The sequence below is a fragment of the Salmo salar genome, chromosome ssa06, assembly GCF_905237065.1.
Source record: "Salmo salar chromosome ssa06, Ssal_v3.1, whole genome shotgun sequence".
Taxonomy (NCBI): domain Eukaryota; kingdom Metazoa; phylum Chordata; class Actinopteri; order Salmoniformes; family Salmonidae; genus Salmo; species Salmo salar.
In genome coordinates this window covers 83,569,482-83,597,092 of record NC_059447.1, presented here as the reverse complement: position 1 = coordinate 83,597,092, position 27,611 = coordinate 83,569,482, and the positions used below count along the sequence as shown (strand labels likewise).

Here is a 27,611-nt window from a genome sequence, read left to right as displayed (position 1 = left end):
ATAAAAAAATTTTTAAAACCTGCCGAAAATCCTGTGTTTCTATGTCAAACGGTTTTGTTATATTTCAGACTTCTGTGATGTATAGAAAGTGTAATATTAATATGCAAACTCAAAGTTGAATGCATTTTAAATCTATATCTGAAGTGGTACAGGTGTCTTCTTTCTTTAAGTCCATAACCATGTGTGTGAGGTGTATACTTTTGTTTCACAGTAGATTTGTTTAAGACTACCAGGAAACACTCTGTGTGAGCCAATGACAGGCACTGGCCTGAATAACCTATTGATCAATTTACTTAGTATGTGAAGAGTTCAAAGGTGAGTTCAGTCAACTGAGCTTTCAAGCGTTTGCATTTCCGTTGACATTTTAGTCATTCATCCAGAGCGACTTACAGTTTGTGCATTCATCTTATTAAGGTAGCTAGGTAGGACAAACACATATCACAGTCATAGTCAACTTTTTTTCATGCACTTCTGTAACGTGTGGGCTGATTAGGGTTGAGATCAATAACATGGTTATAACATGCTTAATACATGTTTATTACATGCTTAATACATGGTTTCTTTCGCGCACAAGAGTCGAGTTCAGGTCATCTTTTGCAACTTGTATTTTTCATTTATTGCAACTGGAAGACATTACATCACAAACATTATTGTAGGTTTTAGAAAAATGGAAAGGAAAAAAACAACATTGATACTTTTTTTTGCCACAGTTATTGGACAATATGATATTTACATGAATGAATGAATGGATGAATGAATGGATGAAATAGTTTGAAATCAGTCTTTGGCAATATTATTGCACAAAAAGGAAAGAATCAAACATTCATTTGAAAATCAATCAAACAGCCGGGTGTAGATACTCTGTATTACATTGTCATCTCATAGATAAATAATTTGACATTTGACATCTCTATCTGATGGCATTCTGACACTTCTGAAATAGTTACCAACATGGCAGTATTGTAACGTATTGTCAGAGAAAATGAAAATGGCAGGCCTTGTGTGAGTCCAAAATGGCACCCCAACGGCACTTTTGACAAACATAGTGAGCTAGATATGGAATAGGTTGTCATTTGGGAGGCACACCTTATATTGAGCATGATTAAGTTTGGCAGGTTTTTAGTTAAAACTTTTGTTTTTAATTCGAGGGCTTTTCAGGCAGTGAAGCCTTTTCTTCTCATATTTTCCATGTCATTCAGTTAGTCAGTCCTAGTTCCAGGTATCGTTGTATTTGTAAAGCCGAACATTATAGGGCCATGAGTTCATCTTCCTTCCCTGCATGTCACTGGATGCGTCCCAAATTGCACCTGAGCCCTATGGGCCCTGGTCAAAAGTAGTCCACTACACTGTGTGTACAAAACATTAAGAACACCTGCTCTCTCCATGATATAGACTGACCAGGTGAATCCAGGTGAAAGCTATGATCCCTTATTGACGTCACTTGTTAAATCCACTTCAATCAGTGTAGATGACGGGTAGGAGACAGGTTAAAGAAGGATTGTTGAGCCTTGAGACAATTGAGGCATGGATTGTGTATGTGTGCTGTTCAGAGGGTGAATGGATGAGACAAAATATTTAAGGGCCTTTGAACGGGGTATGGTAGTAGGTGCCAGGCAAACTGGTTTGTGTCAAGAATTGTAACGCTGCTTGGTTTTTCACGCTCAACAGTTTCCCATGTGTATCAAGAATGGTCCATCCCCTAAAGGACATCAACCAACTCCACACAACTGTGGGAAGCATTGGAGTCAACATGGGCCAGCATCCCTGTAGAACGCTTTCAACACCTTGTAGAGTCCAATGCCCTGACGGATTGAGGCTGTGCTCGGGGGGGGGTTGGAGATGGCAGCAAGGTATACAGGGACAGTAAGTGTGTGTCTGAAATGGCACCTGATTCCCTATGTAGTGCACTACTTTTGACCAGGGCTCTCATCAAAAGAAGTGCACTATATATTGGGAATATAGAACCATTTCAGACACGACCAGGTAGCTCTTTCTTCTTCATGTAAACATTGATAGAAGCACATTGAATTGTATAGAATGTCATTGTTCTCTATCACAGCTGATAGAATACTATGACAATGGAACTCAATGGAACTCAGAACATTTGCTTGTCTGTCTCCCTGTCTAGCTGTCACAGTCACTTTCTGTCATTCCTCTAAACCACTACTGTAGTCACTCTCTGCCTTTCCTTTAAACCACTACTGTAGTCACTCTCTGCCTTTCCTTTAAACCACTACTGTCGTCACTCTCTGCCTTTCCTTTAAACCAGAGTTTCCCAAACTCGGTCCTGTGGCCCTGGGTGCACGTTTTGCTTTTTTGCCCTAGCACTACACAGCTGATTCAAATAACCAACTCATCATCAAGCTGTATTTATTTGAATCAGCTGGGTAGTGCTACGGCAAAAACAAAACGTGCACCCAGGGGGACCCCAGGACCGAGTTTGGGAAACCCTGCTCTAAACCACTACTGTAACCAACTCTGGCTCTACTCTGACTCTCTCTGACTCTTTCTGACTCTACTTTGACACTCTGGACCTCTCTGACTCTACTCTGACTCTACTCTGCACATAACCTCAGTCCAAACACTATTACCTCTGCTGGTTGTACCAGAAACATATTCATTATCTCACTCCAATGTATGTATGTATGTATGTATGTATGTATGTATGTATGTATGTATGTATGTATGTATGTATGTATGTATGTATGTATGTATGTATGTATGTATGTATGTACAGTATGTACAGTATGCATTATGTATGTATGTATGTATGTATGTATGTATGTACAGTATTGGGCGGCAGGTAGCTTAGTGGTTAGAGCTTTGGGTCAGTAATCGAAAGGTTGCTGGATCAAATCCCCAAGCTGACAAGGTAAAAATCTGTTATTCTTCCCCTGAACAAGGCAGTTAACCCACTGTTCCCCGGTAGGCCGTCATTGTAAATAAGAATTTGTTCTTAACTGACTTGCCTAGTCGAATAAAGGTAAAATGTAACATTTAAATGTATGCATGTATATATGAACATACCAGAGCATGAACTGACTAAGGCTTTAATGTATTCTCATTATAGCTTACACTAATCTTCTACAGCAGTGGGCTAAATGTACTGAATCACTCAAAACCTAAACAATTGGCAGGGTTTAAACATCACTCATTATATAATACTTTTCCTTTGTACTGTCATTTTTCCAAAGTAAATCATCCATAAAAACAGGCTCTATTGAGTCATACATTAATATATTGTATCTGACATAACTTTGAACAAAAGGTTTGCCTATGCTAATCTGGTGTAGGCTAGGGAGCCAATTAGAACAGTGGAACTTGTTCTGAACATTCTGAGGAATTCTAAACTCCATGTCAAACAGTTCCTTATACTCCGTCAGTTTACACTGAGGTTTCTGCCAGGAGAACTAGGACCCAATAGGAACATAGTCACAAAATGACAAAATATTGTGATAAATAAAGAAATATGTGCTGCTCAATATGAAATCATGTCAATCAAAGACATTGGAACACAAAGCCTTGAGAACAGGCACAATGTTAAAGGGTGTATGGTTGTTGGACACACACAAACACTCACACACACACACTATTGATAACTTCTGAAAAACACTAGAACATTGACATATTTATCTTTTAAGAGGAAGAAGACTGAAAACCATACTAGAGGCTTTTCAATCTTATACCTAACAGACATGGGTTTAAACGCTACAGTATTTGACATAATTTAAAATACTTGGGCTGTGCTTGATAGAGCTTGCCTCAATGGAACTAATAGAAAAGTCCCAAAAGTACAAACCCTGCCCATCTGGCACTCAACGTCATTCAAAGTATTTGAAAGCTTTCAAATAGTATTTAAACCCAGGTCTGTTATACCTAAAGCCCAGAGTAGAAGGGCCTCATAATTGCAGAGTGATTTCCCCATAACATTTCTCCCTGAAGAAGATTTGTCTTTATAAACCTGCTCATCTGAAGAAATACAATATCAATTTACAAAAAAAAATATCTAAATTAAATTAAACAAAATCGAGGGTATAAGAATTGTCTGCAAAAACTTTGTTTTCTCTTGTAGGATCTAAGTTTATATGAAAATAAGTCATGCTTCATGCTAAATACATTGTTTATATTACATGATCTTTGAATAAAAAAAGATTGACTTTTGTATCTTATTTACAAGCACCCATGCAATATAACTGAGAAAGTCCTGCAGGTCAAATTGCTTCAATTAAGAAAGGAAAAATAAAATATTTTCGAACCTTTTTACAGTTGTCCAGACTGGACAAATTGCTTGTACTTTTATGAGAGTAGGTAGAGGAAGAATGGGAAACATTCCAAACAGAAATAAAACGACAACGAATCCACAATTTATGTAAATAGTTTTGTGAGTCTGTTAAATGATAGGCAGGTGTCGTAACATGGGGTATATTTAAACTGACATTCACTTTTTAATGGAAGACAAATACTGGAAGAGTTTGAGGGACATAGTCTAAGTGAAACTGTGTCTGAAATGGCACCCTATTCCCTATATAGTGCACTACTTTTGGCCAGAGCCCATGAAGCTCTGGACAAATTAGTGCACTATAAAGAGAATAGGGTGCCATTTCAGATGCAGATGAGCAACAAGCACAAGATGGAGGAGATATATTGCCTCTGACCCGGCACTAAGTCATCACCATGACAACAAAAACATTGTAACAGTAAAGTTCTAATTATCCTTAAATATTAAAAAGTGCTCTTAAAGGAATCGTGCCCCGTTCTCCATGATGTCTTTACTATTGGTAATAGAAATTGCTGTAATGAATGTCAATTAAGTGCATGCATGATTTTCACAATTGTTTAGACATTTACGGTATTCTCCTGTCTCTTCTCTGAAGATCTTCTGATGTAAAAATATTATAATAATTGCCATTGAGCAGATGCTTTTATCCAAAGCGACTTACAGTCGTGCGTGAATACAATTTATGCGAGTGGCCACGGGAATTGAATCCACAACCCTGGTGGTGCAACAGCCATGCTCTACCAACTGAGCCATACACGACCATATATGATGTTGCAATGCCTTTATATTTGTCTTTGTAAGCAGATTGGCTACATCAGGCAACCTGGTCGCTTGTCTTTGGCACAGTCTTACATTTTGTGCTCATGGGCGTAGGATGTGTGAGCAGCAAGTTTGAACAGTTTTAAAACTGGAAGTATTATTGGCTCAACTTCCTTGCTTTCATTACTGGACAATTGCTACAGATTCACAGACGAAACACTTACAGATTACACAAAACGCTCAGCTATTCTCCTCAACCATTACATTTTCTACTATGTTTTTCCATAATTAGTGACAAAACATATTTTTCTATGGCTTACATCCCCTTTACACAACATAAAAATATCAACAGAGACACATGAGAATCAATTACCCATCAGAGTTAGAGTGAAACATATAGGAAACGTATAGGAAACGCATAGGAAAACAGAGATTTTTGATATTGCCACAAATAAGTAGGATTCTCCTAATGCCCCTGGAGGAGAGAAAGAGAGCTAGAGAGAGATAGAGAGAGATAGATGAAGTAATGTCTATTGAGACTAATGCTTGAATAGAGTTCTATCTCCTGGCCCGTTGGTGGTTGATAGGTCACTGTGTAGACCTGGCGTGTAGTCCTACTGAAGGCCTCTGTGCTCAGGCCTGGCCATATACCCTTTTCACACTATTGAAGCCAAAGTTGAGCTGAGCCAAGCCGAGATGTACTGGGGCTTCCTGGCCTGGTTACCCTCATCTACCATAGTTGCTGCTGGAACCATGCTGGGAAGGACAATCTGAAAATAAATGTTCAGAGCCAGCACAGTATAGGCTTTAGTTTGGGTTTATAGTGGGAATCAGGCGTCAGAGACACAACACACCACCAATGGTTAGAAGCAGCTGGTGTCCGTCTCCTCTGACCAGAATATCTGCCGTCCTTTTCTGTTCATTTCACGATGTTTCTACATGTTGAATCTCCACCATTTGTCAACACCCCGCAGGTGATTGCTAACACACCTTGCAACACACCACGCCAACCCGCTGCTTTTAGCCATTGGTCTTTGTGGCGTGTCTCAGCGATTACTTTCTAGCCCATGGCGATATGTGTGTAGGCCAGGTGTACTGGCCAGGTGTGTTGGCCAGGTGTTCTGGCCAGGTGGGTAGGCCAGGTGTGCGGGCCAGGTGTGCTGGCCAGGTGTATAGGCCAGGTATACAGGCCTGATGTGTAGGCCTCTCTATGGCCTGGCATTAGTTAGTTTCTGAGGGCCTCTTTCTGCTCCTTCTCTTTCTGAGCAGCCTTGGCTCGGTTTGTGATGTTGTTGAGGCACGCCCTGACACCCGCCAGGTGGAGCAACGACCCAGCCGCCTCCTTCATCTCCTCATCATCGCTCTCCAACGGCGGCTTCTCCGCCAATGCTGCCGAACGGCGCTTCTTCAGCGGCAGCGTATCACCCAGGGCCCGCAGGCGGTTTTTGGTCCAGGGCAGTCCCCGTCGCCGGGCATGCTGGGATAGGAAGGAGACGGAGGCAGAGTCCAGTGGGACTTCTTTTGGTTCGGATTTGACCCCTCGGTGGACTCCCACCTCCACTGCAATGATGTCATCGTCTTCGTCAGACACGGAGGGCCCCTGGGAAGAGCAGGGAATGCTGGGGGATTTGGCATTGCTGTAGTTGTGGTCCTCCTGGAGGTCGTCGCTGGGAGGGTGGGAGGGGTAGTCACAGGGGGTCAGGTAGTCCCCCAGAGCTGACCTGGAAAAAGACACACAGGAGAGATAGGAAGGCTATAGTTACTCTTAATGTAAACAGACTACATTCTTGGTTAGAGTGTCTGCACTGAGATTGGAAGGTTGGGAGTTCAATCCCGGGCCGAGTCATACCGAAGACTGTACAAATTGGACCCAATGCGTCTCTGCTTGGCACTCAGAAACATTAAAGAGATACTGTAGATTGGGGGTAAGGCCCTGCGATAGATTAGCGTCCGGTCCAGGAGGTATACAGGTATACTATCTTAATTTGATCACTCTGTTGTTGCAGATCATTTTCCTGCTGGGGAAATCGCAGAGGAAAATCCTAACTTGTTGTGTATTCAGGGTTAAAAAGGCTTCTAAAGTTCGTATTTTCCACTTAAAAATGTTAGACTTAATTTGCCCTAACGAAAAAGGGGAGGAGCAGGAGTAGATGTGACAGATGGTTTTGAGGCCAGGGCTCTGTACAGGCCAGTCAAGTTCTTCCACCCCGATCTCAACAAACCATTTCTTTAGGGACTTCTCTTTGTGCATGGGGACATTGGCATGCTGAAACAGGAAAGGTCCTTCCCCAAGCTGTTGCCACAAAGTTGGAAGCACAGAATCGTCTAGAATGTCATTGTATGCTGTAGTGTAAAGATTTCCCAAAACTGGAACTAAGGGGCCTAGCCTGAACTATGAAAAACAGCCCCAGACCATTATTCCTCCTCCACCAAACTTTACAGTTGCCACTATGCATTGGGGCAGGTAGCGTTCTCTTGGCATAGACTGAACCCAGATTTGTCCGTCAGACTGCCAGATGGTGAAGCATGAATCATCACTCCATACAACAAGTTTCCACTGCTCCAAAGTCCAATGGCGGCGAGCTTTACGCCACTCCAGCCGACACTTGGCATTGGACATGGTGATCTTAGGCTTGTGTGCAGCTGCTTGACCATGGAAACCCATTTCATGAAGCTCCCGACGCACAGTTATTGTGCTGACGTGGCTTCCAGAGGCACTTTGGAACTCGGTAGTGAATGTTGCAACTGAGGACAGACAAATTTTGCACGTTTTAGCACTCGGTGGTCCCGTTCTGTGAGCTTCTGTGGCCTACCACTTTGTGGCTGAGCCACTGTTGCTCCTAGATATTTCCATTTCACAATAACAGCACTTACAGTTGACCGGGGCAGCTCTAGGAGGGCAGAAATTTGACGTTCTGACTTTTTGGAAAGGTGGCATCCTATGAATGTGCCACGTTGAAAGTCACTGAGCTCAGTAAGGCCATTGTACTGCCAATGTTAGTCTATTGAGATGGCATGTCTGCATGCTCAATTGTATACGCCTGTCAGCAACGGGTATGGCTAAAGTAGCCGGACCCACTTATTTGAAGGGGTGTCCACATACAAAAGTATCTATAGTGTATTTCTGTATAGTTACTGTGTCATTACAATAGTACATTTGATATACCATAAAAGCTGATCAGAGCATCGCGCCATAAATAAATCAAAGTACTCCATCTGTCCGTTCACACCACAGCACACCCCTCGCTCGGACTGGACCTCATTTTCCTTTAGCAGGACAGTCTGGCAGCATTAATATCTCATAGGAAGGACATACCATCTTCTAAATGATGAAATATTCCATGCATACCTTATATGAGCTGCTGCCCTGCCAGTGGGGATGTTTAATTCATGACATGGTGTGCGTGTGTGTGTGCATCCATGTGTGGATGTGTGTGCCTCTGTGTGTATGAGCATGCCTCTGTGTGTGTGTGTGTGTGTGTGTGTGTGTGTGTGTGTGTGTGTGTGTGTGTGTGTGTGTGTGTGTGTGTGTGTGTGTGTGTGTGTGTGTGTGTGTGTGTGTGTCCTTTCATGCTCTCATGCTCCCATGATGGATAAGCATGTCCAGGCCTGTTCCTAAAGCTTCTCTGAATCACCAGGCTCTTCACAGGACTAAACCAGTGTGATGGCTGGTAGAAACACACCTGGTTGTGATAAGACTTACAAATAGCACCATATTCCCTATATAGTGCACTACTTTTGACCAGGGCCCATAGGCAAGACTGAACTCAACATGTAGTACTGTACTAAACCAAATAAAATACCAAATACCTTTGTGTGGTGGTTTCAGTTGGAGTATAATAATAATAAACAAATTAATGTGTGATTATGTAAATGGTAAACGGTGGAAAAATACTTTTGGGAAGGTGGGGGGTGAGTGTGTGTGTACTCAAGGTGCAGCCATACATCATAACCCAACATTTGATTGACAGGCTCACTGACTGTCACGTCCTGACCATAGAAAGCTGTTATTTTCTATGGTAGAGTAGGTCAGGGCGTGACATTTTTTTTTTTCTAGGTTAGATTTTCTATGTTGGGTTGTTCTAGTTTTGTATTTCTATGTTGGGCTTTGTTTGGGATGATCTCCAATTAGAGGCAGCTGGTCATCGTTGTCTCTAATTGGAGGTCATTTAAGTTGGTGTTTGTCCCACCTGGGTTTGTGGGAGATTGTTTTTGAGTAGTGTATGTTTCTCCTCTGCGTCACATTTTTTTTTGTTGTTGTTGATATTCTAGTTTATTTAGATGTATTGCATAGTTTCACAGTATAAATGAAATGTGGAACAACACACACGCTGCACTTTGGTCCGCTCCTCCTTTCGACAGCCGTGACACTGACCTTATCGCAGTGGTCCTTCTGCCCACAGGGCTAATGGGTAGGGATCGGATGACAGGAAACAGACAATGGCTCCTGACGCAGGCCCCATTTTGGATCACGCCTTCAGAAACTACAGAGAGAGGAGGAGACACAAGGATTTACATAGAGATACACACCAACAAATACATGCTAACAGACACTAGTGTGCACAAGAAAACACACACACAAAAAGGATGCAAACATTTGAAAGGTCCCTGTATGCATGGAACTCAAGGGTACAGAAACACCTCCTTCTCCAAACACACACACACACACACACACACACACACACACACACACACACACACACACACACACACACACACACACACACACACACACACACACACACACAGAAATGCACACAAATACACATGCATACATCTATACACAGAACAAAAAGTTGTTCCACATAGCAACATTTTCGTAAACACATAGCAACATTGTCGTAACCACATAGCAACATTGTCGTAAACACATAGCAACATTGTCGTAAATGGCTAAGGTGTTGGATTGACTGGTCTGGGCTACTCCCTGAATTCACTGTAGGGAAATAATGAATAAGAAGCCAGAATCATAAGCTAGCCTATACACCTCAAAAAGACCTGTGATCAGTTCACTGATTATTCATTGGTTCTGTGAATAGTCCAGCAGAGCGTTATTGATGGGAGAGAAGAGGCTAAATTAAGCGAGCAACTGTCATAAATGACTTCCGCATTTAACCCAACCTTACTGAGTAAGAGAGGTGCAGGGGAATGCCTTAATCGACATCCACGTCTTTGGTGCCTGTGGAACAGTGGGTTAACTGCCTTGCTAAGGGGCCCAACGCTCTAACCATTAGGCTAAATGCCGCCCAATGGCTGGGGTTAACAGGCTCATAGGTCTCAGCATTGTGTTGATGTTAACGCACACAGTCTGTTGATATTTTTATGTAGCTATACCTTGACGTGTGTGTTGGGGGGGGGGATTGTGCGTGTGGGGAGGGGTTGGGGGGTTGTGTGTGTGGGGGGGATTGTGTATGTGGGGAGGGGGGAATTGTGTGTGTGGAGGGGTTGTGTTTGTGGGATGGGGGTTGTGTTTGTGGGATGGGGGGTTGTGTGTGGGGGGTTGTATGTGCGTTGGGGGGTTGTATGTGCGTGGGGGGGTTGTGTGTGTGGGATGGGGGGTTGTGTGTGTGAGGGGATTGTGTGTGCGTGGGGGGGTTGTGTGTGTGGGATGGGGGGTTGTGTGTGTGGGATGGGGGGTTGTGTGTGTGAGGGGGTTGTGTGTGTAGGATGGGGGGTTGTGTGCGTGGGGGGTTGTGTGTGCGTGGGGAGGGTTGTGTGTGCGTGGGGGGTTGTGTGTGGGGGATGGGGGTTGTGTGTGTGGGGGGGGTTGTCTGTGTGGGATGGGGGGTTGTGTGTGTGGGGGGTTGTGTGTGCGTGGGGAGGGTTGTGTGTGCGTGGGGGGGTTGTGTGTGTGGGATGGGGGGTTGTGTGTGTGTGGGGGGGGTTGTGTGTGTGGGATGGGGGGTTGTGTGTGTGGGGAGGGTTGTGTGTGTGGGATGGGGGGGATGTGTGTGCGTGGGGGTTGTGTGTGCGTGGGGAGGGTTGTGTGTGCGTGGGGGGTTGTGTGTGTGGGATGGGGGGGTTGTGTGTGTGTGGGGGGGGGTATGTGTGAGGGGAGTTTAATTTTTTTTTTATGATTTCACCTTTATTTAACCAGGTAGGCTAGTTGAGAACAAGTTCTCATTTACAACTGCGACCTAGCCAAGATAAAGAAAAGCAGTGCGACAAAAAACAACAACACAGAGTTACACATGGAATAAACAAACGTACAGTCAATAACACAATAGTAAAATCTATATACAGTGTGTGCAAACGGAGTAAGGAGGTAAGGCAATAAATAGGCCAATAGTAGCGAAGTAATTACAATTTAGCAAATTAACACTGGAGAGATAGATGTGCAAGTAGAAATACTGGTGTGCAAATGAGCAAAAAATGTAAATAAAAATGAGTATGAGGTAGGTAGTTGGTAGTTGGATGGGCTATTTACAGATGAGCTGCGATCGGTAAGCTGCTCAGATAGCTGATGTTTAAAGTTAGTGAGGGAGATATGAGTCTCCAACTTCAGCGATTTTTGCAATTCGTTCCAGTCATTGGCAGCAGAGAACTGGAAGGAAAGGCGGCCAAAGGAGGTGTTGGCTTTGGGGATGACCAGTGAGATATACCTGCTGGAGCGCGTGCTACGGGTGGGTGCTGTTATGGTGACCAGTGAGCTGAGATAAGGCGGAGCTCTATCTAGCAAAGACTTATAGATGACCTGGAGCCAGTTGGTCTGGCGACGAATATGTAGCGAGGGCCAGCCAACGAGAGTATACAGGTCACGGTTTGTGTGTGGGGAGGGGGGATTGTGTGTGTGAGGGGATTATGTGTGTGGGGGGGATTGTGTTTGTGGGAGGGGGATTGTGTGGGGGGGGTTGTGTTTGTGGGAGGGGGGATTGTGTGTGGGGAGGGGGGGTTTGTGTGTGTCTGTGGGAGGGGGGATTGTGTGTGAGGGGGATTATGTGTGTGGGGGGGATTGTGTGTGTGAAGGGGATTATGTGTGTGGGGGGGATTGTGTGTGGGGGGGATTGTGTGTGTGGGGGGATTATGTGTGTGGGGGGGATTGTGTGTGTGGGGGGATTGTGTGTGTGGGGGGATTGTGTGTGTGTGGGGATTGTGTGTGTGGGGGGGATTGTGTGTGGGGGGGATTGTGTGTGTGGGGGGATTGTGTGTGTGGGGGGATTGTGTGTGTGGGGGGATTGTGTGTGTGTGGGGGGATTGTGTGTGTGGGGGGGGATTGTGTGTGGTGGGGGATTGTGTGTGTGGGGGGGATTGTGTGTGTGGGAGGGGGATTGTGTGTGGGGGGGATTGTGTGTGTGGGGGGATTGTGTGTGGGGGGGATTGTGTGTGGGGGGATTGTGTGTGTGGGGGGGATTGTGTGTGTGGGGGATTGTGTGTGTGGGGGGGATTGTGTGTGTGGGGGGATTGTGTGTGTGGGGGGATTGTGTGTGGGGGGGGATTGTGTGTGTGGGAGGGGATTGTGTGTGTGGGGGGGATTGTGTGTGTGGGGGGGATTGTGTGTGTGTGGGGGGATTGTGTGTGTGGGGGGGATTGTGTGTGTGTGGGAGGGGATTGTGTGTGTGTGGGGGGGATTGTGTGTGTGTGGGAGGGGATTGTGTGTGTGTGGGGGGATTGTGTGTGTGGGGGGGGATTGTGTGTGTGGGGGGGGATTTTTTGATTTGTCTTTTTTCTTTTTCTTTTTTTTTTTTTTCTTCTACTGCATCATTGATTGTATGTTGTTTTACTCCATGTGTAACTCTGTGTTTTTGTATGTTGTCGAACTGCTTTGCTTTATCTTGGCCAGGTAGCAATTGTAAATGAGAACTTGTTCTCAACTTGCCTACCTGGTTAAATAAAGGTGAAATAAATAAAAAATTAATAAAAAATGTGTGTGGGGGGGATTGTGTGTGTGGGGGGGATTGTGTGTGGGGGGGATTGTGTGTGGGGGGATTGTGTGTGGTGGGGGATTGTGTGTGTGGGGGGGATTGTGTGTGTGGGGGGGATTGTGTGTGGGGGGGGATTGTGTGTGGGGGGGATTGTGTGTGTGGGGGAGGATTGTGTGTGGGGGGGATTGTGTGTGTGGGGGGGGGGATTGTGTGTGTGGGGGGGATTGTGTGTGTGGGGGGGATTGTGTGTGTGGGGGGGGATTGTGTGTGTGGGGGGGATTGTGTGTGTGTGGGGGGGATTGTGTGTGTGTGGGGGGGATTGTGTTTGTGGGAGGGGATTGTGTGTGGTGGGGATTGTGTGTGTGCGGGGGGGATTTGTGTGTGGGAGGGGATTGTGTGTGGGGGGATTGTGTGTGTGGGGGGGATTGTGTGTGTGGGGGGATTGTGTGTGTGTGGGGGGGATTGTGTGTGGGGGGGATTGTGTGTGTGGGGGGATTGTGTGTGTGGGAGGGGATTGTGTGTGTGGGGGGGATTGTGTGTGTGGGGGGGATGTGTGTGTGGGAGGGGATTGTGTGTGTGGGGGGGGATTGTGTGTGTGGGGGGGATTGTGTGTGTGGGGGGATTGTGTGTGGGGGGATTGTGTGTGGGAGGGGATTGTGTGTGTGGGGGGATTGTGTGTGTGGGAGGGGATTGTGTGTGTGGGGGGATTGTGTGTGGGGGGATTGTGTGTGTGTGGGGGATTGTGTGTGTGGGGGGGATTGTGTGTGTGGGGGGGATTGTGTGTGTGTGGGAGGGGATTGTGTGTGTGGGGGGGATTTGTGTGTGTGGGAGGGGATTGTGTGTGTGGGGGGGATTGTGTGTGTGGGAGGGGGATTGTGTGTGTGTGGGGGGGATTGTGTGTGTGGGAGGGGGATTTGTGTGTGTGGGAGGGGATTGTGTGTGTGTGGGGGGGATTGTGTGTCTGGGGGGGGTGTGTGTGTGTGGGAGGGGGATTGTGTGTGTGTGGGGGGATTGTGTGTGTGTGGGAGGGGATTGTGTGTGTGGGGGGGGGATTTTTTGATTTGTCTTTTTTTTCTTTTTTTTTTTTCTTCTACTGCATCATTGATTGTATGTTGTTTTACTCCATGTGTAACTCTGTGTTTTTGTATGTTGTCGAACTGCTTTGCTTTATCTTGGCCAGGTAGCAATTGTAAATGAGAACTTGTTCTCAACTTACCTACCTGGTTAAATAAAGGTGAAATAAATAAAAAATTAATAAAAAAATGTGTGTGGGGTGGATTGTGTGTGTGGGAGGGGGGATTGTGTGTGTGGGAGGGGATTGTGTGTGTGGAAGGGGTGGATTGTTTGTGTGGGAGGGGATTGTGTGTGTGTGGGGGGATTGTGTGTGTGGGGGGGATTGTGTGTGTGGGGGGGATTGTGTGTGGGAGGGGGATTGTGTGGGGGGGGGATTGTGTGTGTGGGAGGGGATTGTGTGTGTGTGGGGGGATTGTGTGTGTGTGGGGGGGATTGTGTGTGTGGGGGGGATTGTGTGTGGGGGGGATTGTGTGTGTGGGAGGGGATTGTGTGTGTGTGGGGGGGATTGTGTGTGTGTGGGAGGGGGATTGTGTGTGTGTGGGGGGGATTGTGTGTGTGGGGGGGGGATTTTTTGATTTGTCTTTTTTCTTTTTCTTTTTTTTTTTTTCTTCTACTGCATCATTGATTGTATGTTGTTTTACTCCATGTGTAACTCTGTGTTTTTGTATGTTGTCGAACTGCTTTGCTTTATCTTGGCCAGGTAGCAATTGTAAATGAGAACTTGTTCTCAACTTGCCTACCTGGTTAAATAAAGGTGAAATAAATAAAAAATTAATAAAAAATGTGTGTGGGGGGGATTGTGTGTGTGGGAGGGGGATTGTGTGTGGGGGGGATTGTGTGTGTGGGGGGGGATTGTGTGTGGGGGGATTGTGTGTGTGGGGGGGATTGTGTGTGTGGGGGGATTGTGTGTGTGGGGGGGATTGTGTGTGTGGGGGGGATTGTGTGTGGGGGGGGATTGTGTGTGTGGGGGAGGATTGTGTGTGTGGGGGGGGATTGTGTGTGTGGGGGGGATTGTGTGTGTGGGGGGGATTGTGTGTGTGGGGGGGATTGTGTGTGTGGGGGGATTGTGTGTGTGGGGGGGATTGTGTGTGTGTGGGGGGGATTGTGTTTGTGGGAGGGGATTGTGTGTGGTGGGGATTGTGTGTGTGCGGGGGGATTGTGTGTGTGGGAGGGGATTGTGTGTGGGGGGGGATTGTGTGTGTGGGGGGGATTGTGTGTGTGGGGGGGATTGTGTGTGTGTGTGTGGGGGGGATTGTGTGTGTGGGGGGATTGTGTGTGTGGGGGGATTGTGTGTGTGGGAGGGGATTGTGTGTGTGGGGGGATTGTGTGTGGGGGGGATTGTGTGTGGGGGGATTGTGTGTGTGGGGGGGATTGTGTGTGTGGGAGGGGATTGTGTGTGTGGGGGGGATTGTGTGTGTGGGGGGATTGTGTGTGGGGGGGATTGTGTGTGGGGGGGATTGTGTGTGTGGGAGGGGATTGTGTGTGGGGGGGGATTGTGTGTGTGGGAGGGGGATTGTGTGTGTGTGGGGGATTGTGTGTGTGGGGGGGATTGTGTGTGTGGGAGGGGGATTGTGTGTGTGTGGGGGGATTGTGTGTGTGGGGGGGATTGTGTGTGTGTGGGAGGGGATTGTGTGTGTGTGGGGGATTGTGTGTGTGTGGGAGGGGATTGTGTGTGTGGGGGGGCATTGTGTGTGTGTGGGAGGGGATTGTGTGTGTGTGGGGGGGATTGTGTGTGTGGGAGGGGATTGTGTGTGTGTGGGAGGGGGATTGTGTGTGTGTGGGGGGATTGTGTGTCTGGGGGGGATTGTGTGTGTGGGAGGGGGATTGTGTGTGTGTGGGGGGATTGTGTGTGTGTGGGAGGGGGATTGTGTGTGTGGGGGGGGATTTTTTTGATTTGTCTTTTTTTTCTTTTTTTTTTTTCTTCTACTGCATCATTGATTGTATGTTGTTTTACTCCATGTGTAACTCTGTGTTTTTGTATGTTGTCGAACTGCTTTGCTTTATCTTGGCCAGGTAGCAATTGTAAATGAGAACTTGTTCTCAACTTGCCTACCTGGTTAAATAAAGGTGAAATAAATAAAAAATTAATAAAAAATGTGTGTGGGGTGGATTGTGTGTGTGGGAGGGGGGATTGTGTGTGTGGGAGGGGGATTGTGTGTGTGGAAGGGGTGGATTGTTTGTGTGGGAGGGGGATTGTGTGTGTGGGGGGATTGTGTGTGTGGGGGGATTGTGTGTGTGGGGGGGATTGTGTGTGGGAGGGGGGATTGTGTGTGTGGGAGGGGGGATTGTGTGTGTGGGGGGGATTGTGTGTGTGGGGGGATTGTGTGTGTGGGGGGGATTGTGTGTGTGGGGGGGGATTGTGTGTGTGGGGGGATTGTGTGTGTGGGGGGGATTGTGTGTGTGGGGGGGATTGTGTGTGTGGGGGGATTGTGTGTGTGGGGGGATTGTGTGTGTGGGGGGGATTGTGTGTGTGGGGGGGGATTGTGTGTGTGGGGGGGATTGTGTGTGGGGGGATTGTGTGTGGGGGGGGGATTGTGTGTGTGGGGGGGATTGTGTGTCTGGGGGGATTGTGTGTGGGGGGGGATTGTGTGTGTGGGGGGGATTGTGTGTGTGGGGGGGATTGTGTGTGTGGGGGGGATTGTGTGTGGGGGGATTGTGTGTGTGTGGGGGGATTTTTTGATTTTTTCTTTTTGTTTTTGTTTTTTTTCTTCTACTGCATCATTGATTGTATGTTGTTTTACTCCATGTGTAACTCTGTGTTTTTGTATGTTGTCGAACTGCTTTGCTTTATCTTGGCCAGGTAGCAATTGTGTGTGTGGAAGGGGTGGATTGTTTGTGTGGGAGGGGGGATTGTGTGGGGAGGGGGGATTGTGTGTGTTGGGGGGATTGTGTGTGTTGGGGGGGATTGTGTGTGTTGGGGGATTGTGTGTGGGGAGGGGGAGGATTGTTTGTTTGGGGGGGATTGTGTGTGGGGAGAGGGAGGATTGTTTGTTTGGGGGGATTGTGTGTGGGAGGGGGGCTATTTTGTGTGGGGAGGGGGATTTTTGGGGGATTGTGTGTGTGAGAGGGGGGATTGTGTGTGGGAGGGGGATTGTGTGTGTGGGGGGGATTGTGTGTGGGAGGGGGATTTGTGTGTATGGAGGGGGGATTGTTTCTTTGGGGGGATTGTGTGTGTGGGAGGGGGGGAGTGTGTGTGTGGGAGGGGGGGATTGTGTGTGGGGAGGGGGTATTGTGAGTGTTCAGGGGGGAGTGTGTGTGTGTGTGGAGAGGGGATTGTGTGTGTGCTGGGAGGGGGGATTGTGTGTGTGTGGGGAGGGGAGGGGATTGTGTGTGCGTGTGTGTGTTTCTACGTATGGCTAGGACAATGTTCTGTTATGCTCTGCCTCAGGCAGATCACTCAAGATTGACTTCGATATTGGACATCTATGCACTTCGGGAAATGCATTGAAAACCGGCCACTAGGGGCAACAGTGAGCACTATTACCATTAAGTAGACTTCAGTTTTGGGAGTGGTGTTGTGGATGGGAGTGGTGGATTGCTGAATCCCATGACACTGGATCAGAAGGTTACATGTTCAACCCCAATGGTGGACACTTTAAAAACCTTTAACCCTTACGCTACACATCCAGAATGACTGCCTAAACTTAATGTTTTAACCCTATCCAAAACCTTAACCTTCTAAATTTGGCATTTGGAGAACCAGAACTATGCTGAGCAGGAGTCAACCCAGGGTGTCAAAAACATTTAGAATTTTGACATTTGGAGAAACATCCAACTCTACAGTGAGACTGCAAGAGCTTGTTGTCTGCATAACTTACTTAGAGAAAGTTTTACAGAAAGAAATAGATTAAGAGACACAGATATTTAGAAAGAGAGGATAGAGAAGGAGATATTTAGAAAGAGAGGATAGAGAGAAAGAGATATTTAGAAAGAGAGGATAGAGAGACAGAGATATTGAGAAAGAGAGGATATTGAGAAAGATATTTAGAAAGAGAGGATGATCACAGACGCTCCAGTTATTTGAGGCTGGCTGCTCAGCTCAGCTCATCACAGACGCTCCAGTTACTTGAGGCTGGCTGCTCAGCTCAGATCAGCTCATCACAGACACTCCAGTTATTTGAGGCTGGCTGATGAGCTCAGTTCATCTTCACACAGACGCTCTAGTTACTTTAGGCTGGCTGCTCAGCTCAGCTCATCACAGACGCTCCAGCTTTTTGAGGCTGGCTGCTGAGCTCAGATCATCTCATCACAGATGCTCCAGTTATTTGAGCCTGGCTGCCGAGCTCAGTTCATTTCCCAGTTACCTGATGCTGGCTGTTCAGCTCAGTTCAGCTCATCACAGATACTCCAGTTACTTGAGGCTGGCTGCTGAGCTCAGCTCAGCTCATCACATATGATCCAGTTACTTGAGGCTGGCTGCTGAGCTCAGCTCAGCTCATCACAGACGCTCCAGTTATTTAAGGCTGGCTGCTCAGCTCAGCTCATCACAGACGCTCCAGTTACGCTCCAGCTCATCACAGACGCTCCCCCATATATTTTCTTGTAAATCTGTACATATACACAGAGTATTCAGACCGCTTGACTTTTTCCACATTTTTTATGTTACAGCCTTGTTCTAAAATTGATTAAATAGTCCCCCCCTCATCAAATTACACACAATACCACATAATGAAAAAGCAATAACAGGTTTTTCGAAATTTTTGCAAATGAATAAAAAAAAAAATACTGAAATAGTACATTTACATAAGTATGCATACCTTTTACTCAGTTCTTTGTTGAAGAACCTTTGGCAGTGATTACAGCCTCGAATTGTCTTGGGTATGAATCTACAAGCTTGGAACACCTGTATGTGGGGAGTTTCTCCCATTCTTTTTTAAATAATCAATTTTGGAATAAACCTGTAAAGTAACAAATGTCAAGGTGTCTTAAAACCATCCAGGACCTCTATACCAGGTGGTGTCAGAGGAAGGCCCTAAAAATTGGCAAAGACTCCAGTCACCAATAGTTATTGACTGTTCTCTCTGCTACCGCACAGCAAGCTGTACCAGAGCACCAAGTCTAGGTCCAAAAGGCTTCTTAACAGCCTCTACCACCAAGCCATGAGACTCCTGAACAGCTAATCAAATGGCTAGCCAGACTATTTGTATTGTGCTGCAATTAGCTGCAATTAGTTGGTTGTACTTTTGGGTAGACCATACATTGCCATATATTTTAGTTAGCTGCATGTGTGACATAACTCCGCTAGACCTATTTAGGATATAATTTACAAAGATTATACCTTTTTTTTATTTATCAAAGAGTATGTTTTAGAAATCAATTACTATACTTGAGAATAAAAACAATATTTGTTGTATTATTTGTTCTGCCTTTTCTGGTGGATTAAACTGAAACTGCAACCAATTTTCTATGGCTTGTTTTAAAAATAGCTATATTTTAGAGATTATTTCATTATCAAATAACCGAAAGTGAGAAGTTGTAATCTGAATAAAGGGAAAAAGGCTGTTCTTGAACATGAGAGCTTCTCTCTCTAATCTGCTAGAGAACCAGTTTGGATATAAGTGTAACTTTTGTATGATGGACGCCTTTAGTGAGAGGTCTAATGCTTTAATATTTTGTGCTCTCCGAACTCATATTGATTATATAAATAAGCCCGTTTAATTTCGTTTGGCTTGCCATTAAAAAAAAGGAAATATTTTTGCTCATATAATTAAAAAAACAGGTTGCTGAGTGTAGGCAAGACCATAAGTAAATAGGTAAACTGGGATATGACCCAAGAGTTAATCAAGGTGATATTTCCACAAATAGACAGGTATTTTCCTTTCCATGGCAGCAATATCTTATCTATTTTGCAAACTTTCTATTAACTTGTATTGTAGTGAGATGATTTAGTTCTTTCTGGATATGTATACCGAGTGTGTCCACATCCCCGTCAGACCATTTAATTGGTAAACTACACAGTAATGCAAAAGTTGTATTTTCTAGTGATCCAATATGTAATATAGTACACTTATCATCATTTGGTTGTAATCCAGAAAGGTTAGAAAATGTATCTAGATCCTCTATGAAGCTGTGGAGGGATTCAAATTGTGAATTTAAAAGAAAACATGAATCATTAGCGTACAATGACACTTTTGTTTTTAAGCCCTGGATTTCTAACCCTTTAATATTATTGTTGGATTTGATTTTAATAGCTAACATTTTGAAGGCCATAGTAAATAGATATGCTGATAGTGGACAACCTTGTTTTACTCCTCTTGACAATTTAAAACATCTGAGATGCCATTATTTACTATTTTACACCATGGGTTACTATATATAACTTTAACCGATTTTATAAGAGATTCTCCAAAATTGAAATATTCCAGGCATTTATATATAAATTCCAGTCATACTTAATCAATAGCCTTTTCAAAGTCAGCTATGAATAGCAGGCCTGGTTTCCCAGATTTTTCATAGTGTTCTATTGTATCCAGTACTTGTCTTATATTATCTCCAATGTATTGTCCATGTAAAAAACCTGTCTGATTAGGATGAATAATATCCGATAATACCTTTTAAATTCTATGCGCTAGGCTTTTGACTGGAATTTATTTGAAGCTGGCTGCTCAGCTCAGCTCATCTCATCACAGACTCTCCAGTTCAGCTCAGTAAAACAGCTGTCATCCACATCTCTCTCTGGATATCTGGGGTCAGTGTGCTTTTCAGAAATGAGTATGTTTACATGCACACTAACAATTCGATAAAAAACTAATTATGGCAGAAGGCCAAGTATGGCATTAGTCATGTAAACAACTTACTCTGCTTATCTTAATCAGCATAAGATCATAATCAAAGTAAGCGTACGCTGAATAAAACACCTGGTTTTCTGAGCAATCTTTCAAATTATTACAACATGGAAATTCCTTAATCAGAGTTACAGCAGTGTATTTGATCTGCATATGTGCTAGCATGAGCAGCACGAGTTTCATTCTTTTGCGCAAGTGAAGTGAGTTCGGAAAAACTGAAAGTATTTGTCTTAGAAATAGTTTTAGGCTTCGCACAAATATCATCGTCGCTGTGGTAGAATGTTTATTTCGAGTGCCGATTTTCAGCATTCATCAAAGTCTCATCAGGTGGCCTGATATCAGATGTGTCAGGATGTAAACAGGATTAGTAGGAAAATTGTAGTTCTTGAAACGCATGTAAACATTTAAATGTAACTATTATATTAATCTGGCTATTCACAATCATCATATTATTGTGGGTATATAACCGTACTCACTGATGACCACCATTTGCTTTTGATTTTGCCTACGACAGCATGTTGTAGACAGCATGTTACATCACAAATGTGGTCTGCCACTATCTCATCACAGCACAGCACTAAGATGTAGCCCATCTGTTTTTCTATTGCCACAAGGCACTGTACATGACTGTTTTTCTCTTTCCACAAGGTACTGTATGTGACTGTTTTTCCAGCTGTATGTCTGCTGTCTAATTCTATTAGCTCCTGAGGTAGAACTGAAGACTATCCATGTTAATCCTATTGACTCTGGTTGTGGGGCTAACTATAATACTGGTAATGCGGCTCCTTATCAGTAAGTCCTTGCGTGCCTGCCTAACTGCCTGCCTACTTACCTAACTGAATCCCTGCCTGCCTGCCTACCTGCCTACCTGCATCCTTGCCTGCCTGCCTACCTGCCTGCAGGCAGGCAAGGATGCCTGCACGCTGTCTCCATTGTAATCTCGATCACTTGCTGTGTGTGTGTGCTGTGTGCGTGCCAGTATGTACGTATGTCTATCTGTGCTAGGTCTCTCTGGGTTAACATTCCCCTCTCTCCTTCCCTCCCCCCTTTTCTGCTCTCTCTCTCTCGCTCCGGTGGTGGGCAAGGCTTTCCGTTGCCGTGGCGACCGCTCCCATTCCACATGCCAAACAGTGGTAGATCATGCTACAGCGGAGGAGAGGCAGGAAATAACTCTGTTGAGCCAGCGTCTCAAATGGCACCCTTTTCCCTTTACTACCTTTGACCAGTGCACCATATAGGGAATAGTGTAATATTTGGTAGAATATAGGGAACAGGGTGCTATCTGGGAGAATATAGGGAATAGGGTGCTATCTGCGAGAATATAGGGAATAGGGTGCTATCTGCGAGAATATAGGGAATAGGGTGCTATCTGGGAGAATATAGGGAATAGGGTGCTATCTGCGAGAATATAGGGAATAGGGTGCTATCTGTGAGAATATAGGGAATAGGGTGCTATCTGGGAGAATATAGGGAATAGGGTGCTATCTGGGAGAATATAGGGAATAGGGTGCTATCTGCGAGAATATAGGGAATAGGGTGCTATCTGGGAGAATATAGGGGATAGGGTGCTATCTGGGAGAATATAGGGAATAGGGTGCTATCTGCGAGAATATAGGGAATACGGTGCTATTTGGGAGGCTGCCAGACAGATCCTGTTTACACTAGATACACACAGAATGCCCTACCCTGGCCTGGCCTAAGCCTAACCCTGGTCTGGCCTAACCCTAGCGCTGCACTGCCTGGCCTAACGCTAACCCTGGAGCTGCTTTGCCTGGCCTAAAGTATTTCTGTAAAAAACATTTTAAATCACAACTTAAGTTGTTTTTGGGGGTATCTTTACTTTACTATTAGAGTGTTGGTTAGAGTGTTGGACTAGTAACTGAAAGGTTGCAAGATTGAATCCCCGAGCTGACAAGGTAAAAATATGTTGTTCTGCCCCTGAACAAGGCAGTTAACCCACTGTTCCTAGGCTGTCATTGAAATTAAGAATTTCTTCTTAATTAACTGACTTGCCTAGTTAAATAAAGACTTGATTGGAGTCCACCTGTGGTGAATTCAATTGATTGGACATGCTTTAGAAAGACACACACCTGTCTTTATAAGGTCCCACAGTTTTAAAAAAAAACTTTATTTAACTAGGCAAATTCTTACTTACAATGACGGCCTACCCCAGCCAAACCCGGACGACGCTGTGCAAATTGTGTGCCGCCCTATGGGACTCCCAATCACAGCCGGATGTAAAACAGCCTGGATTCAAACCAAGGACTGTAGTGGCGCCTCTTTGCAGTGCCTTAGACAACTGTGCCACTCTGGAGCCCTTGGGAACCCAGTTGACAGTGCATGTCAAAGCAAAAACCAAGCCATTAGGTCGAAGGAGTTGTCCGTAGAGCTCGGACACACGATTGTGTCGAGACACAGATCTGGGTAAGGTACCAAAACCATTCTGCAGCATTGAAGGTCCCAAAGAACACAGTGGCCTCTATCATTCTTAAATGGAAGAAGTTTGGAACCACCAAGACTCTTCCTAGAGCTGGCCGCCCGGCCAAACTGAGTAATCGGGGGAGAAAGGCCTTGGTCAGTGTAACGCCCTGGCCATAGAGAGGGGGTTTTTGTTCTTTATTTTGGTTAGGCCAGGGTGTTACATTGGGTGGGCGTTCTATGTTCGTTTTCTAGGTTTTTTGTATTTCTTTGTTTTGGGCCGTGTGTGGCTCCCAATCAGGCACAGCTGAAGTTCGTTGTTGCTGATTGGGAGTCACACATAAGGAGCATGTTTTTCCTTTGGGTTTTGTGGGTAATTGTTTCTGTTGAGTGTTTTGCACCTGACAGGACTGTTTGGCTGTCAGTTTTCTCGTTTTGTTTTGTGTAGTGTTCTTTATTAAATTAAAATCATGATGAACACTAACTCCGCTGCACCTTGGTCTACTCTCTCTTCCGACAGCCGCTACAGTCAGGGAGGTGACCAAGAACCCGATGGTCACTCTGACAGAGCATTAGAGTTCCTCTGTGGAGATGGGAGAACCTTCCAGAAGGACAACCATGTCTGCAGCACTCCACCAATCAGGCCTTTCTGGTCGAGTGACCCCTTGGAAGCCACTCCTCAGTAAAAGGCACATGACAGCCCGTTTGGAGTTTGCCAAAAGGCACCTAAAGGACTCTCAGACCATGAGAAACAAGATTCTCTGGTCTGATGAAACCAAGATTGAACTCTTTGGCCTGAATGCCAAGTGTCCTGTCTGGAGGAAACATGGCACCATCCCTACGGTGAAGCATGGTGGTGGCAGGATCATGTTGTTGGGATGTTTTTTAATGGCAGGGACTGGGAGACAAGGCAAGCTCAAGGGAAAGATGAACGGAGCAAAGTACAGAGAGATCCTTGATGAAAACCTGCTCCACAGCGCTCAGGACCTCAGACTGGTTCACCTTCCAACAGGACAACGACCCTAAGCACACAGCCAAGACAAACCCTGAGAAGCATGCTGTAAACTGAGATGGGAGAAAACACACTTTATCTTTATGCCCTGTCATTATCAAGAAGAGAGAGAAAATACCCCAATTTCACAGCACTGACAAGTAGTTCTGGACAGAGTACCAAGACAGAGAATAGGGCATACAAGAACTAAACAGAGAGCGAGTGTGTGTGTGTGTGTGTGTGTGTGTGTGTGTGTGTGTGTGTGTGTGTGTGTGTGTGTGTGTGTGTGTGTGTTACTCTGCTTTTTGGGTCAGCTTCAGCCAGAGAGAGATGACTAGGAGGGTTCCTTCATGTGCTTTATGTTCAGACTCTTAAATTTGTTCCACATGGCTCTGGTGTGTGTGTGTGTGTGTGTGTGTGTGTGTGTGTGTGTGTGTGTGTGTGTGTGTGTGTGTGTGTGTGTGTGTGTGTGTGTGTGTGTGTGTGTGTGTGTGTGTGTGTGTGTGGGCTTGTGTGTGTGTGTGGGCTTGTGTGAGCCTGCAGCCAAAAGGGATCAGACGCAGTGTCCAGATTTCAGGGTTAAAGTTCATTCCCAGCGGACCTTGGGAAAGAAACCATTTCAAAGTGTCCTCTCTCTCAGTCAAAACACTTCTGCTGCCAGGAAAACACAGAACTCACAGAACACAGAACTCCTATATAAAACACAGAACACAGAACTCAGAACTCCTATATAAAACACAAAACTCACAGAACTCCTATATAAAACACAGAACTCACAGAATGCAGAATGACTATATAAAACACAGAACTCACAGAGCTCCTATATAAAACACAGAACTCACAGAACACAGAACTCCTATATAAAACACAGAACTCACAGAACACAGAACTCCTATATAAAACACAGAACTCACAGAACGCAGAACTCCTATATAAAACACAGAACACAGAACTCCTATATGAAACACAGAACACATAACTCATATATAAAACACAGAACACAGAACTCCTATATAAAACACAGAACTCCTATATAAAACACAGAACACAGAACTCCTATATAAAACACAGAACTCCTATATAAAACACAGAACTCCTATATAAAACACAGAACACAGAACTCCTATATGAAACACAGAACACATAACTCATATATAAAACACAGAACACAGAACTCCTATATAAAACACAGAACTCCTATATAAAACACAGAACACAGAACTCCTACATAAAACACAGAACTCTAACTCCTATATAAAACACAGAACACAGAACTCCTATATAAAACACAGAACTCTAACTCCTATATACAATATGCTGCAGCTGAAAAGGACTAGGGAAGAAGAAGGTGTCTTAATGTTTATGTCTTATGGAATGTGCAACTTTATTTTATTTTACATATATGGTTTACAATGGGTTGTAACTTACACAGGTCTTGTATAATTTTGAAATGGAACGTAAAGCAGTCACCCATCACCTACACTATATAAGCTTGAAGAGCAAGGCTAGAATGGAGGAGATGCAGAGACATTATATTATTACAGCATAGAAACTTCCAATAGGCCAAGGCTGTGAGCTGTGGAACTGGGATAGTGAGCTGTGGAACTGGGACAGTGAGCTGTGGAACTGGGATAGTGAACTGTGGGACTGGGATAGTGAGCTGTGGGACTGGGATAGTGAGCTGTGGGACTGGGATAGTGAGCTGTGGGACTGGGACATTGAGCTGTGGAACTGGGATAGTGAGCTGTGGGACTGGGACATTGAGCTGTGGGACTGGGATAGTGAACTGTGGGACTGGGACATTGAGCTGTGGGACTGGGATAGTGAGCTGTGGGACTGGGATAGTGAACTGTGGGACTGGGACATTGAGCTGTGGGACTGGGATAGTGAGCTGTGGGACTGGGATAGTGAGCTGTGGGACTGGGATAGTGAGCTGTGGGACTGGGACATTGAGCTGTGGGACTGGGATAGTGAACTGTGGGACTGGGATAGTGAGCTGTGGGACTGGGATAGTGAGCTGTGGGACTGGGATAGTGAACTGTGGGACTGGGACATTGAGCTGTGGGACTGGGATAGTGAGCTGTGGGACTGGGATAGTGAACTGTGGGACTGGGACATTGAGCTGTGGGACTGGGACATTGAGCTGTGGAACTGGGATAGTGAGCTGTGGAACTGGGATAGTGAGCTGTGGGACTGGGACATTGAGCTGTGGAACTGGGATAGTGAGCTGTGGGACTGGGACATTGAGCTGTGGGACTGGGATAGTGAGCTGTGGGACTGGGACATTGAGCTGTGGGACTGGGATAGTGAACTGTGGGACTGGGATAGTGAGCTGTGGGACTGGGACATTGAGCTGTGGGACTGGGATAGTGAGCTGTGGGACTGGGATAGTGAACTGTGGGACTGGGATATTGAGCTGTGGGACTGGGACATTGAGCTGTGGGACTGGGATAGTGAGCTGTGGGACTGGGATAGTGAACTGTGGGACTGGGATAGTGAGCTGTGGGACTGGGACATTGAGCTGTGGGACTGGGACATTGAGCTGTGGGACTGGGATAGTGAGCTGTGGGACTGGGATAGTGAGCTGTGGGACTGGTATAGTGAGCTGATGGCATAATGTAAGTTCTTACACTTTCCATGCCAATAAAGCTTCTTGAATGGAATTTAATTTAGGTAATAGTGTCTGTCCTCTGTCCACTACTAAACCAGTGGCGGTCAGTGTCATTTAAGATGAGGGAGGACAATTCTCTTTTTCATGAGCATGGTCTTTTTTCTATTACAGCATATTGGAAGACTGTCATTCATATTCCATTCACCCAGTTCAATGTAACGATAGGTTTAGGCTACTACATGATACTGTCATTTTCCCAATACCCATCATGAGGTTGCTACAACCTAGCCTATGAATGAAAGTTTACAATGTAGGTGACACATTCAATACCAACTTGCACACTCTTGCCTGCATCTAGCTGATCTAGGGTGTAATCATTAGTAATCAACAGTTGCAAACGAGAGTTTCTTTTGGACAAATTCTGGTATGTTTATCCCCATTTCGTTCCGTTTCTTTCCGTTTAAGAAAAGTTTTTCAACAGAATTTGTGGAATGAAAATTCACTGAGGAGGATGGTCCTCCCCTTCCTCCTCTGAGTAGCCTCCACTGTACTATACTGTATCTCACCTCTCTGTCTCTCTTCCTGTTTATCACCCTCCCTCCTCTGAGTAGCCTCCACTGTACTATACTGTATCTCACCTCTCTGTCTCTCTTCCTGTTTATCACCCTTCCTCCTCTGAGTAGCCTCCACTGTACTATACTGTATCTCACCTCTCTGTCTCTCTTCCTGTTTATCACCCTTCCTCCTCTGAGTAGCCTCCACTGTACTATACTGTATCTCACCTCTCTGTCTCTCTTCCTGTTTATCACCCTCCCTCTCTCTCTCCCTTGCT

The 27,611-nt window shown here is 45.4% G+C and overlaps 1 protein-coding gene across 2 annotated transcripts in view; it reads right to left on the bottom strand.

The window, feature by feature from the left end:
* Positions 1 to 9: 9 nt before the first annotated feature.
* Positions 10 to 27,611, bottom strand: part of LOC106608229 (forkhead box protein N3) — an 89,818-nt gene continuing 62,216 nt past the window's right edge. The window contains exons 5-7 of one of the 2 annotated variants that reach the window (XR_006770342.1): positions 9,414 to 9,522; positions 4,622 to 6,759; positions 10 to 4,515 (exon numbers count right to left, since the gene is read on the bottom strand). Coding sequence is in view for 1 of the 2 variants with exons in the window: in XM_045721092.1 (XP_045577048.1) it covers positions 6,264 to 6,759; positions 9,414 to 9,522 (605 nt within the window). In the remaining variant the exon portion in view is untranslated. Of the gene's footprint in view, positions 6,760 to 9,413; positions 9,523 to 27,611 lie in introns of both variants that reach the window. The other variant, XM_045721092.1, reaches the window with a different exon arrangement.